The sequence below is a fragment of the Mercenaria mercenaria genome, chromosome 10 (assembly GCF_021730395.1).
Source record: "Mercenaria mercenaria strain notata chromosome 10, MADL_Memer_1, whole genome shotgun sequence".
Classification (NCBI taxonomy): domain Eukaryota; kingdom Metazoa; phylum Mollusca; class Bivalvia; order Venerida; family Veneridae; genus Mercenaria; species Mercenaria mercenaria.
This window is the reverse complement of record NC_069370.1, coordinates 15,132,076-15,146,129: the sequence shown is the minus strand read 5'-3', so window position 1 is coordinate 15,146,129 and position 14,054 is coordinate 15,132,076. Positions and strand designations below refer to the sequence as shown.

General features: G+C 33.7%; 1 protein-coding gene across 1 annotated transcript; it reads left to right on the top strand.

Annotated features, from left to right (window-relative positions):
* Nucleotides 1-9,454: 9,454 nt before the first annotated feature.
* On the top strand, nt 9,455-13,184 carry LOC123560580 (uncharacterized). The gene is made up of 3 exons (XM_053552308.1): nt 9,455-9,895; nt 10,377-10,590; nt 11,528-13,184. The coding sequence occupies exons 1-3, from the start codon at nt 9,639-9,641 to the stop codon at nt 11,795-11,797; spliced, it is 741 nt and encodes a 246-aa protein (XP_053408283.1). The 5' UTR covers nt 9,455-9,638; the 3' UTR covers nt 11,798-13,184.
* Nucleotides 13,185-14,054: the final 870 nt, after the last annotated feature.

Here is a 14,054-nt window from a genome sequence, read left to right as displayed (position 1 = left end):
CTATTGACCTAGTTTTTGACGGCACGTGACCCAGTTTCGAACTTGACCTAGATATCATCAAGATGAACATTCTGACCAACTTTCATAAAGTTCCCATGAAAAATGTGACCTCTAGAGTAGTCACAAGCAAAAGTTTACGGACGCACGGACGCACGACGGACGACGGACACCGCACAATCACAAAAGCTCACCTTGTCACTTTGTGACAGGTGAGCTAAAATGTATTTGTTCCATCACTGTCTATTAGTGATCATTTTCCTGTTTGTATGGTGCGTTCAATTGATATAAATAGCTCTAAACCGAAAGGTGTACATAAAGTAATAAAATATAGAATGTTGAAACATTTTGATGAAAACAATTTTCAGTGCGACCTTTTAAACTCTGGACTTGAAATAACTGAAACTATTGTTAATCCAAATCAGTCTTTAGATTTCTTTTACTCTGTTTTAAATACTGTTTTGTCGAAACATGCGCCTATGAAAGAGAAACGCGTAAAACGTGAACATCAACCAGACTGGTTCACGGAAGAAATAAAAACAATGATAAATTCACGTGACTCCTGTCATGCCAATGGAGACATTGATCAATACAAGTTATTGAGAAATAAAGTAAATTCCATGATTAAAAAAGGCCAAGAAAAATTTCTTTAATAAAGCCATTGAAAACAATAAAGATACTTGCTACGTTTGGAGAAACTTAAAAGATGTTTCTAACTTAAATCAAAGGAAAAATGTCACTATTCCGTCTAAACTTGAAACTACTGATAAAGTGCTGGAAAGTGATTTAAACATTATAAATGAGTTAAATAAGCATTTCATAAATATTTCAAGTATTATAAAAAGAACTTCTTTTTCTGAAAGTAATTTCTCTGATCTGAAAGAGACACTTGATTCACACTTAGGAGAACATGCCTTTAGTATTCCCAATATAACAACACTTGAAGTAAAAGATATTATTTCTAAACTAAATACACATAAATCTACAGGTCTCGATAGAATAGGGCCTAAAATTTTGAAACACTGTGGGGATGTTATTATTCCGTGCATTACATCAATTATAAATAGCAGTATATACTCTGTGATATTCTCTGATAAACTTAAAGAGGCTCGTGTCTTACCTATTTTTAAATCAGGAAGTAAAGAACTTGCAGAAAATTATCGCCCAATCTCAATTCTACCTACCATTTCCAAAATATATGAGCGCCACATAGCCACACATCTTCAATTATTTTTTCAAAATACAAGTATAATACACGACAAACAGTCTGGATTCAGGAAAAATCATTCTTGCAATACAGCATTAATTAGATTAATTGATGCTTGGATTAAAGATATTCATAGTGGAAAAATAATTGGAACAATTTTTCTTGATTTAAGAAAGGCGTTTGATCTTGTCGACCATGAAATATTACTTTACAAATTGAAATTATACCATTTTTCTGGAAATACACTAAGTCTTTTAAGTCTTATCTATCAAATAGGAAACAGTTAGTCCAGGTGGGTAACTTACAATCAGACATACTTACCGTCAAATCGGGCGTTCCTCAAGGATCTATTCTAGAACCTTTATTGTTTTTGATATATATCAATGACATATCAATGATACATCATGAACTTAATATAGACTTATATGCTGATGACTCTACACTGCATAACTCCAGTTATCAGTTAGATGAAATTCAAAACACTTTACAACAAAAGCTCGACTACGTCAATGAATGGTGTATTCTAAACAACATGTCTTTACACCCAAAGAAAACGAAATGTATGATAATCAGTTCTTCGATGAAAGTAAAATAAATGTAATGCTCTAAAATTAAAAGTAAATGACCTAGAGCTAGAAAATGTTACAGTGCAAAAAATGTTAGGTATTTTTCTAGATAATACATTAAATTGGCATGCTCAGATAGACAATGTATGTAAAAAATTGAATGCAAAAATTGCTCTTCTGAAAAATATCATCTTTTATCTTAGCGATGAAGCAAAATTGATGTATTATAATGCATATATCCTTCCCATTCTCGATTATTGTTGTACTATTTGGGGAAAAGATACAAAATGTTACATAAATAAAGTGCAAGTAAGACAAAAAAGAGCGGCCAAGATTATACTTAATAGACCGATAAGGTCACCTACATTAGAACCTTTTAATGATCTAAAATGGCTTAAATTTAGTAACAGGGTAAAATATCCACAGCTGTGATGGTTTACAAATCTATGCATAACATGGTACCGATCTACATGACTGAAATATTAAGTGTCTCAAATAATAAATTGCATAATCTACGATCAACAGCTCACAAAGATCTTGTTTTGCGTATAACACCTCGTACAAATTATCTTAAAGATTCATTCTCTTACTTCAGCGTTAATATTTGGAATAAATTACCTGCTGAAATTAAGGAATCAAATACATTACAAACATTCAAAAATAATATCAAACGACATTTGTTCATGTTACAGTCCAGTGCTTAAAATAATTATATTATTACAGTTTTTACATATCATGATGTCAGTTATTTTAATATTTTTTTGTTTTGCTGTTGTTCGTTTTTTTTTTTTTTTTCTCTTTAATAGTCTTATAATTATGTGAGTGTCTGTCGGATGGATGAATGGGAAGCTTCTAGTCGTATTTAATACATTGATCATTGATATATATATATATATATATATTTTTTTTTTTTAAATATGATTTTGTGAAATTTATCGTAAATATTTGTATACATGTGTATTGTTGTTGTTGTTAACTGAAGGCCATACTGAAAATAAGTTTACATTTCATTTTCATGTTATGTACACTTTGTATGTTACCTTCATTTAATAAAGATTTTATTATTATTATTATTATTATTATTATTATTTATAGACAAAGTTTTGCCTACTAATTTTAATTCATATACATAACAAGAGCACCGCCTTGCGGGTGCTGACGCTCATCTGATTTTTTTTGTATAATAGAAATATTGTCCTACCCATGATTTTCTAAGTCTAAAAAGGGCCATCATTCTTGCAAAAAGCAGGATAGAGTTATGTTTCTTGATGTACAGTGTCCACTTATGATTGTGAAAAACTGTTGCAAGTTTTAAAGCAATAGCTTTGATAGTTTATGAGAAAAGTTGCCTTAAACATAATACTCAACCAAGAAAATGATTTTCTAAGTCCAAAAGGGGCAATAATTATTGCAAAAAGCAGGATGGAGTTATGTTGCTTGCTGTACAGGGTCAGCTTATGATGGTGAACAAGTGTTGCAAGTTTCAAAGCAATAGCTTTGATAGTTTAAGAGAAAAAGTTGACCTAAACATAAAACTTAACCAAGAAATCTGATATTTTCTAAGTCCAAAAGGGGCCATAAATCTTGCAAAAAGCAGGATGGAGTTATGTTTCTTGCTGTACAGGGTCAGCTTATGATGGTGAACAAGTGTTGCAAGTTTTAAAGCAATAGCTTTGATAGTTTAGGATAAAAGCTGACCTAAACATAAAACTTAACCAAGAAAACTGATTTTCTAAGTCCAAAAGGGGCAATAATTCTTGCAAAAAGCAAGATGGAGTTATGTTTCTTGATGTACAGGGTCTGCTTATGATGGTGAACAAGTATTCCAAGTTTCAAAGCAATAGCTTTGATAGTTTAGGAGAAAAGTTGACCTAAACATAAAACTTAACCAAGAAATCTGATATTTTCTAAGTACAAAAGGGGCCATAAATCTTGCAAAAAGCAAGATGGAGTTATGTTTCTTGCTATACAGGGTCAGCTTATGATGATGAACAAGTATTCCAAGTTTCAAAGCAATAGCTTTGATAGTTTAGGAGAAAAGCTGACCTAAACATAAAACTTAACCAGGCAACGCCGACGCAGACGCCGACGCCGACACCGACGCCGACGCCGACGCCGACAACCGCTCAAGTGATGACAATAACTCATCATTTTTTTTCAAAAAATCAGATGAGCTAAAAATGGATATATGTGACGTTTTAGCTTTAAAGTTTGTGGTATTTATAATCATTCAGGGTGTTTATTGTGACACTGAATGTGATTGTAATACTAATAAATCATTAATCGAATGGATGCAGAAAGACTTCCTACAGTTGAGGCTGGAAAACTTGAAAATTATGTCACGTCTGAGACGCTTAGAAGTATCTAAACAAACTGTTTCTGCAAAGTCGGATCCACATACAGCGAAAGGTAATTTTGAATTTAATTATCTCGATGATTAATAAAGTTATTTATATAATGTTTCATAGAAGTTTGATAAGCGGAACATTTAACAAATTGAATAGATGCCATACTCAAAAAGAAAAAGATGTTAAAATAATAGTAAGAGCAAGACAGGGCACAACGTGATAGCTAAAGATTGCCTTTGTTCAGGTTACTCAAGTCTTAATGTACCTAATGTCAAAGTTCAGAACACAACCAAGCGAAACAAATAATAAACTGGGATTGTGCATATGCCTAAAGATAAGTATCAATCAGATTTTAAATAATGTAGTAAATTGTTTGAGATTAAGGAATGTTTCCGCACTTGGATTGTATAATTTGATAACAAGAGCACCGCCTTGCGGGTGCTGACGCTCATCTGATTTTTTTTGTATAATAGAAATATTGTCCTACCCATGATTTTCTAAGTCTAAAAAGGGCCATCATTCTTGCAAAAAGCAGGATAGAGTTATGTTTCTTGATGTACAGTGTCCACTTATGATTGTGAAAAACTGTTGCAAGTTTTAAAGCAATAGCTTTGATAGTTTATGAGAAAAGTTGCCTTAAACATAATACTCAACCAAGAAAATGATTTTCTAAGTCCAAAAGGGGCAATAATTATTGCAAAAAGCAGGATGGAGTTATGTTGCTTGCTGTACAGGGTCAGCTTATGATGGTGAACAAGTGTTGCAAGTTTCAAAGCAATAGCTTTGACAGTTTAAGAGAAAAAGTTCACCTAAACATAAAACTTAACCAAGAAATCTGATATTTTCTAAGTCCAAAAGGGGCCATAAATCTTGCAAAAAGCAGGATGGAGTTATGTTTCTTGCTGTACAGGGTCAGCTTATGATGGTGAACAAGTGTTGCAAGTTTTAAAGCAATAGCTTTGATAGTTTAGGATAAAAGCTGACCTAAACATAAAACTTAACCAAGAAAACTGATTTTCTAAGTCCAAAAGGGGCAATAATTCTTGCAAAAAGCAAGATGGAGTTATCTTTCTTGATGTACAGGGTCTGCTTATGATGGTGAACAAGTATTCCAAGTTTCAAAGCAATAGCTTTGATAGTTTAGGAGAAAAGTTGACCTAAACATAAAACTTAACCAAGAAATCTGATATTTTCTAAGTACAAAAGGGGCCATAAATCTTGCAAAAAGCAAGATGGAGTTATGTTTCTTGCTATACAGGGTCAGCTTATGATGGTGAACAAGTCTTCCAAGTTTCAAAGCAATAGCTTTGATAGTTAAGGAGAAAAGTTGACCTAAACATAAAACTTAACCAGGCAACGCCGACGCCGACAACCGCTCAAGTGAAGACAATAACTCATCATTTTTTTTCAAAAAATCAGATGAGCTAATAAAAGGATAAGGGCATGTGCTTGAAGTTTTTATGAACTGCTAGTAATATGAAAACACTAGTTTTTCAAACATGTTAAAACCTCAAACAATTAAACAACAAAGTCTGTTCAAAACCTATTCGTACTCACCGTTGTAACATTACTTATTTTCTGTCGTGTGGTCAAAAAGCGTATTGGTATGTGCGCTTAATTTTAAGATATCGTCATTTGCCGTTCCACTTTGCTTACCAAGCTAAAAATTGGCGAATGTCGTTGGACGCGCATGCAGGCAGCGTCACTGTTTGGTTTCCTCTCAGTACCTTATGTTAAGAGAGACCGATTCAAGTGAAACTTGGTGTATATGTAGCTAGCATAGAGACAGAGTATAGAAAAACAAAGGCTGGGATTCTAAATGGGACAGTGAACAAAAGTTCAAGATCAGCATAACGTAATTAATCAACATATTTAGAAATTTCCATCATGGCACACTGGTCTAGAGTGTTGGGACAAAGCTATTTTTGTGCTGACGAACTGATGGGTTGCAGCTCAAACACCACTGAGATTCAATTATTTTGTGATAAGAATGTCATTTTTTTGTCACTGGGTCAAGGTCATGTCACGGTTACTAAAATAGATACTTCTAAATATAATCATCAAATGGCAGTTTCCGTTGTATTATTTTATTTTAGACTATCTTACTTTCACCAAACATTGTGTACAGCACGCTTATATGAAGAATAAGCTGCGGGCGATATTTGGGGTCATTGTTACCAAAAATAGTAAAATGGCTTCAACTCATTGACAATATCTTTAGTTTGGGTACACCTTTTGTCAGTACACCTACTGTTCTAGTCATAGCTTCTATTCCGTCTAAACAGCTGATCGCATGTACTGGCATGCTGCCGTTTGACTGAGGCCCAATAGGGGTAGTCGAATTCAGAGCTCTATGTATAGATCTACTACTGTTCCAGTATGGCATGATGGGATGCAGTCAGGTATGTACAATAGAACATGGTCCGAGCTCTATGTATAGATCTACTACTGTTCCAGTATGGCATGATAGGATGCAGTCAGGTATGTACAATAGAACATGGTCCGAGCTCTATGTATAGATCTACTACTGTTCCAGTATGGCATGATGGGATGCAGTCAGGTATGTTCAATAGAACATGGTCCGAGCTCTATGTATAGATCTACTACTGTTCCAGTATGGCATGATGGGATGCAGTCAGGTATGTACAATAGAACATGGTCCGAGCTCTATGTATAGATCTACTACTGTTCCAGTATGGCATGATGGGATGCAGTCAGGTATGTATAATAGAACATTGCCCATTTTAAACATAACCTAATGATGCGATGCCAAGTTGAATAACCTGATTTTCGTAACAATTCGGAGATATTTTTTTCCCTTTTTTTGTGTTATTTGTAATCTATATGTCTGCTATGCTGTAGACAATGTTATATAACACATAAACAATAGTGACAATCAAATCAGAGTGAGGGCAGCCAGCCCTTTTTTTGTAAATTTGGGGAAGGGTACCAGGTCCCTTTTGGAGGGGAAATTTACGTCGCGAAATCATGAATATATTTGCTGAAAAGTTGTTAAAATCAGGACTGAAAATCAAAACTAATTTCATTTTTTTTTTTTGCATGGGGAATTTTGGCCAAGGTGGGGAAAAAAGTATACTTTTTAGATTGGGGAATGGGGCCGAATTTCGGCCCTAAAATCAGCATAAAGAAAGGTCTGGCAGCTCTAGGAACAGACAGTGACAAATGGTTTAAACCTGATATGATGTTCTAAACTTAGCCATGATCCAAAGTTACTGGTCATAATTAAAAGTTCTCCTACATAGGTGTATAGCTTATACACGTATTGAAAGATGATTGTGCGGTATATGAGCCATACCAGAATAAATATAATAGATCTTTCTGCAAACGGTAGAGCAGTAAGAGACCATCGGATAAAGCCAGAAAACAAATATCACAACAGTTTAGTCCTGATGGACTTACAGATGTCCATGGAAAATCGATTATGATACAAAAAAAGCATAGTTTTACTAAAGTAAATTACAGTTGTATATTGTTTTCAGTCTAAAATATAGGTGTGTGTTCTTACTTTTAAGACATTTGCCGATGATTATTAGATTAGCTGACAGACTATGATATATCTTTTTACTTTTTATGATTGAATGTAGTGAACTGAGCCAGTCTATATCCTATGCCCAATATCATAGTCTAGTACAATTCCAAAATTCACAAACCTAGTTTTAGGTTTTTTATCAATCAATGAGACCATCTTGTAGCTTGGATTAACAACTGCAGGGGTCAGATGAGTTAAATTTGTATTGGAAATGAACTTCATTTTTCTGTACTTGGTACTTGAAGTTATATTGGAAAATTTCCCTATGGCTTGTCATAAAATGGACATAAGGAATTAAACTGTAACTGAACAATAAAGGAGTAGGAAAGATGTCACTCCCCCCCCCCCCCCCCCCCCCCCCCCCCCCCCCCGCTCCACCCCCTTCTCGAATCGAATGTAGAAATACAGAATTCCTGAATATACATGATACAGTGGTATCACCTCTTGGAGCATTTATGATTGTCCAGGTCCAAGGGCTGAATACATGCATATTTAAGTGTTGTATTTGAAGAACAGTGTACAGGCACATAAATCTGCAATCTTACTCTGAGAATATTATGTCATTTTGCTTTGGACAGAATGCTTCTTGTATTCTATAAGTTACAATGTGTATGACTTTTTCTGAATTCAACGCAAGTGCCACATTCATTGGAGGAATTTTCAACTTTAACCCTTACCCTGCTAAATTTCTATAATGGACTGGTCCATCATTCAATTTGGGCAATATCATTTATTATTCGAAGGGGTGTTTACTGAAAATTTACTGACTGAATAGCGAACAGTGCAGACCATGATCAGACTGCACGGATGTGCAGGCTGATCTTGGTCTGCACTGGTCGCAAAGGCAGAATTATTGCCGCCAGCAGGCAAAGGGTTAAATATCTGTGTGTAAATAGATGAAGGCACATTTTTACATCAAAATTGGTATTTCTGCAGAAGAAAGAAAAGTTTAAAGTTAGAAACACATTTCAGCTTATAATTATAATTAATTCTTGTAGGTTTCTTATGTGTGCAAATTCCGTATGTTGCTATACTATATTGTTCAATTTACTTTAGTTAAGTGTCTACTACTTTACAAATAAAGAAACCCCAAAACTTAGTTAAGAGCCTTATGTTTCAAAATAAAAATTAATTGGTTTTTTTTATTTTGTTGGGTTTAACGTCGCACCGACACAATTATAGGTCATATGGCGACGTTATGTCAACCAGATCCACAATGTTACTTACCCGAAATTATATAGGTATAACTTCTACAGCTTCTGCCATTAAAGCATTTAATTTTCTGCAGTTATGGTGCTTTTGCTACAGTTATATATGTCATCTAATCTCAACGACTTGAAAAACGTCTGAGAAGAGACGTCTCGAAGTAGATATGCACATACATTATTCAAAAGCCATTGACAATCTCAAACAAACCAGCAGACGACCAAAAAAAAAAACCCAAAAAACTATGGAGTACCGTATTCATATTAATTTAATTTTTGATTTGTGTAGTCTGCTCTGTTTTTCATGATGAACAAGAGACACCTGTGATGTGGGATATCCATGAACTTATTAAATTTTGTGATATCTTTATGAATATTAAGCTTTTACTAAATTAATACGGAATCCCATATACAACAATCAATGAAAAGATTCTTGATTATGTTTTAATCAATACTTTCACATATCGAGACTTAATTTGCAGCGAACTTAATTGATTGTAGGTTATTAGAAGTTAATGATAAAATCATTTGTTTTACGTGCACGTCTCTCTTTCATTGCGATGGATTGAAAAACATAATGATACATTTCATTCTAATGTTCTATACTCGTTTTCATGCAAATTGAGCTATCTTACAATGATAAAGATACCCTAAGTCATTAATAATTGTACTTATCCTATTATAGCTTTAAAATATAAAGTAAACCATATGATTGGACGATCCGGTTTTTTTCCTGAAATAATTAGCTAAAATACAACACGTTAAATGATATTAACCTTCTGTGGATATTATTTCCTGATAACCTCTTCTCTTGACATGTACTGCAGAATATTCAATGACGATGTTGGCCACACAACAGTACAGTTCAAAGTGTTGTCTACTGAGGATGAGTTGTGGCCAAAACACAATGAAAAACCATTAGAAATATTTAAGATGAAGGACGGTGAACAACAACTTCCTGAGGGAGAGCCTGAAATTGTTCGGCAAAATTATGATGCAGTCGATTTACAAGACCTTAGAAGGTAACATCACATCACTTGTGTTATCAGTATAAAATACAATATTACAAAACCTTTGAAATGTGAAAACTGTACAAGCACATTTAGTGCGTTGTGTTTCTTTACCGTATTGACAATTTTAAGTGTATGTGTGTCATAATGAAACGTTGCATACGCTGCTTTAATTTACCAATACATGACAAAAACTTTTATTTTCAGAATTTCAAAGACCTTAACTGATACATAACATATAAAGTTTATATTTAAACTGTGCTCTAGAGAGTAAAATGATTATTTAAGTGTTACAATTGATTTTAACGGAACTGTGTAAAAGTGAGAAAGACATGGTGATTGGATTTTGCACGAGAGAATAAGGTTCAGATGCATGCTACTTAATGCAAAGTATAAATTTTAACTAATCACTAGATTGGTATACGAAACTTGTAAATCTCGAGTTACTGTTTCCTGCACCTTTCAAAGATAGTGTTCAATGTTATCACTTAAGATCTCTCGAAAAAGACTTCAGCTTGGCGCATTTTACTGAAGAGCATGTCCGTGAATGGAATATATTCTTTGAAAAGACAGCCACCATCGAGACAGAGACATGGCCGTTGCATAATTTGAGGCCGTGTCAAAATATTACATATTCATCCACACTGACAGAAAAAGAGGCAGACATTATGAGACGGTATAAGGAGAAGCGTCATCAGTATAAACAGGTAAATGATGGATTTTATTTACAGGAACTCAATCTCAAGATTTTAGTCTCCGCATCGGGAACTGAAAAGAAGAAACTCGTTGTATGCCAAGTCAACACTTAGCAATAAATCTTAAAGTCTTAAAATGATTTAAGAGGGAAATATCGGGAATAAACGCATTATGTTATTGCGTTGTTTGATTACATTTCTTTTCGGACAATTTATTTCCTGAATTGTAGACTTGTAGAATTGTCTGTCATTGTTAGTCTGTTGAGAAAGTTCACTGAAGATTGATCCTAGAAACGCTTATTAGGATATTAATTAAGGTACACGTCTGGTATTTTTACAAAAGTAATGAACATAAAATACTGTCTTCATTCTCTGCAAACATGCACTTTATTATTGAAAATAGTTACTCTAATGAAGGTTATTAACTTCTCTTCCGCAAGTTGTTACTAACTTCAGTTTTTTTTTCAAATGTGTCGAATTAAATCATCTTACAGAATATCATCTCAAGAAAGCTTAAGATCATTCAAGTTTATAATGGCACTTTCGAAAAGTTGCGTAAACTTTGATAGAATAAAAAAAAAAAAAAAAGGGTAGCCAACCTTACGCTTGTCTTGTACGATTATACAGTGTGCACTGTTTGTGTGTGAGTAATAAAGTAGCTGTACCGGTAAATATAGTCGAACTTCAAAATAAAGAAAATGAAGAAATGGATAGTATGATGTTTGCCTATAGGCAAAACTGAAATAGGGGAAACGGAAACGGCAGAGTCAAAAAGGTTTATTGAGCAATTAATGCGATATAAATGTGATATAAACAGTCATTCTAAGTAATAACTGCAGTGGCATATTGTTTGGTATTCTGTGTATAAATTTACCTTTTGTTGAACTATTGAATAAAGTGTACTTTCGGCAATAGTGGTATTTAGAATGTCTTTTTTCTTTATATTCAGGTATATTCGAGCAACATCCACGGGGACAGAAGGCGATATATGGAGGGTGAGCATGTTGTTTTTAACCTTACCGGGTTAAAAAGAATAGGCCAGATCGAAAGTGTTCACTACGGAATGTTGACGTTAGAAGAACTGCAGGAGCGGGGAAGGAAGTACTTCCGCACTGGGCAAAAAGAGAGGGTGCGAATAGAAGAATGCTACCCGGGAACTTTTGATTTAAATAGAGACTCGTCACTTCCCAGAAAATTAAGAGCAAAATATTTTGCGTAGCTATATAATGAATAAATCTCTCTTGAATACTGATCATTTTGTAAAACGTGGCAATAAAGTAATGCGGTACTTTGATATGAACTAACCATTTAGAGCGACATGCCTCCAGATCGTTCGACAACAAAAATGTTTTTTTTTTAGATATCTTGAAATAAATGCTATGCATGTATTTCTTAAGAAGGCTTTAAACCTTAATTACTGACAAACTTTATGTTACGGAAACACATGAGAATTTTCTGTTTTTACTACTTTTTTATGAAGAAAATCGAAAAGCGTTTGTCACGTTTTTACTTGAGGTAAACTCTCTCAATTATAAATATCTATATTTGGAAGTAATTATTCCCTGCTTCAGCTATAGCGCTATTGGTTACGACGATGGGAAAATGTCTATTGCCGCGGCGGTCCGGGGTTCGATTCCCGACGCGGTCATCTTTTTTTCTTGATTTAGATTTCTAAAAATATTTTAGAAACAAAAATTCATATTCTAATGTTCATTATATGACCAAAACTTCAATCTGAAAGAAATTTTTTTTTAACCAAATCTTGAGGCATGCTGCTTTAATTATCACGAAAAATTTTAAATTCCATTTACTGACAAAGAATAAATCTGTTAGCGGCCACATTGTCTCAAATGATTAGTACATGTTTTACAGTATTAATTCATTTAAATGGCACAATTAAGATTTATGTCACAAGAACATTGAGGCAAGCTACTAATTTCAGCTATTCTAAACCAGAAACGTTTTCTCGGCTCTTTTAGAAAAAAAGCCTTATAATTGTTTACCATGTTTTTTCCGTCACTTTATGCAAGACCACTAGGATAAGAGATGGTTCTTGTCTAACAAAGACTTCTTGACATGTACGCAACCACTGTTAACTTTATCTCTGTTATAAAAGGGACTTGCAGAGAACATAATTTCACTTGTCCAATGTAAATAAATCTTACAGTATTTATCCTCTGGAGGAACATGTTAGTCCAGCCCTTTAATATTATACACTATTAGAAAACAAACTATGGTCCATCACTGGCATATGAATAATATATAAATGCAATATGACAAACGTTCATAACGTTACGAAGACTTGGGCCTGACTGATATAAAACAATTATTTATAAAATTTTCATCCAATGTATCCAGCCTGACCAAATATGAAATATAATTAAAAAAAGATAAATTGTATTCACAAAAAAATGAAATTATCAGCTTCATGGTTCATACAGGACTTGGCATAAAAAAATCAAGGACTTTTCAAGGACTTTTTATCGATTTTCAAGGACTATTTTAATCGCTTTAAATCTTAAATTACAAAACCATTTAGGCTCTTCATAAGGTATTATGACAGAAGAAAAGTTACAGAACAGTTTTATTTTCCATAAGCTACAATAGCATATCTTAACCTTTATGAGATCTTCAATGGGATTACCTTTTATGAGCTATATTTGCCTGTATACATACTTAGTACATGTTTCTTATAAGTCTTTCAAGCTCTCAAGACTAGTTTTCAATTTGTCCTCAAGGGACTTCACTTCTTGTTTTCGCGTGTAATTTCAACGCACTTTCTCCCATAGTTCCGACATCAATGAGTTTATCACATACACTTATGCTTGTCTGACTTAAACTCCTTTAACCACGATGAATAATCATCCTGTGTAAGCCATTTATTGGCGAAACTACATTTATTTTTTGGGCCACTCATTGTTGTTGTTGATAAGTCACGCTACAATGACCTTGCACATAATATTTTAACGTTGTGAAAATCGCTAACTTCCGTACCGAAACGGTGTTCAACTAGCGTTCCCTCCGTGGGTGTGCATGTATTTTTATTTTACACCGTTTTTTCGCTCGTTTTGACTTATTTATTTTTTGTATTTTTCCCCTACAATACGATTGCACCCCCGTTTTTAGCAAAATTTAAGGACTTTTCTACCTTTTTTTTTTCAAAATTCAAGTACTTTTTCAGGGGATTTTTGGAAGAAAAAAATCAAGGACTTTTCAAGGACGTAGGATCAAATTCAAGGACTTTCAAGGACCTGTGCGAACCATGAGCTTTGTGTACATGTACTTTCGATGCAACCAATGCAGCAACTGATGTGTCATTAGTATTTTAATATTACTAATTTGTTAGTGCAATTTTAAATGTTGTCATTCGCTGCAGAACAGTGTAACTTTCAATATGTATATAAGAATGTTCATTTTACGAATTTGACCCGTTTAACACATGCTGATAATTATTTTGTTATTAGGATATGATTTGT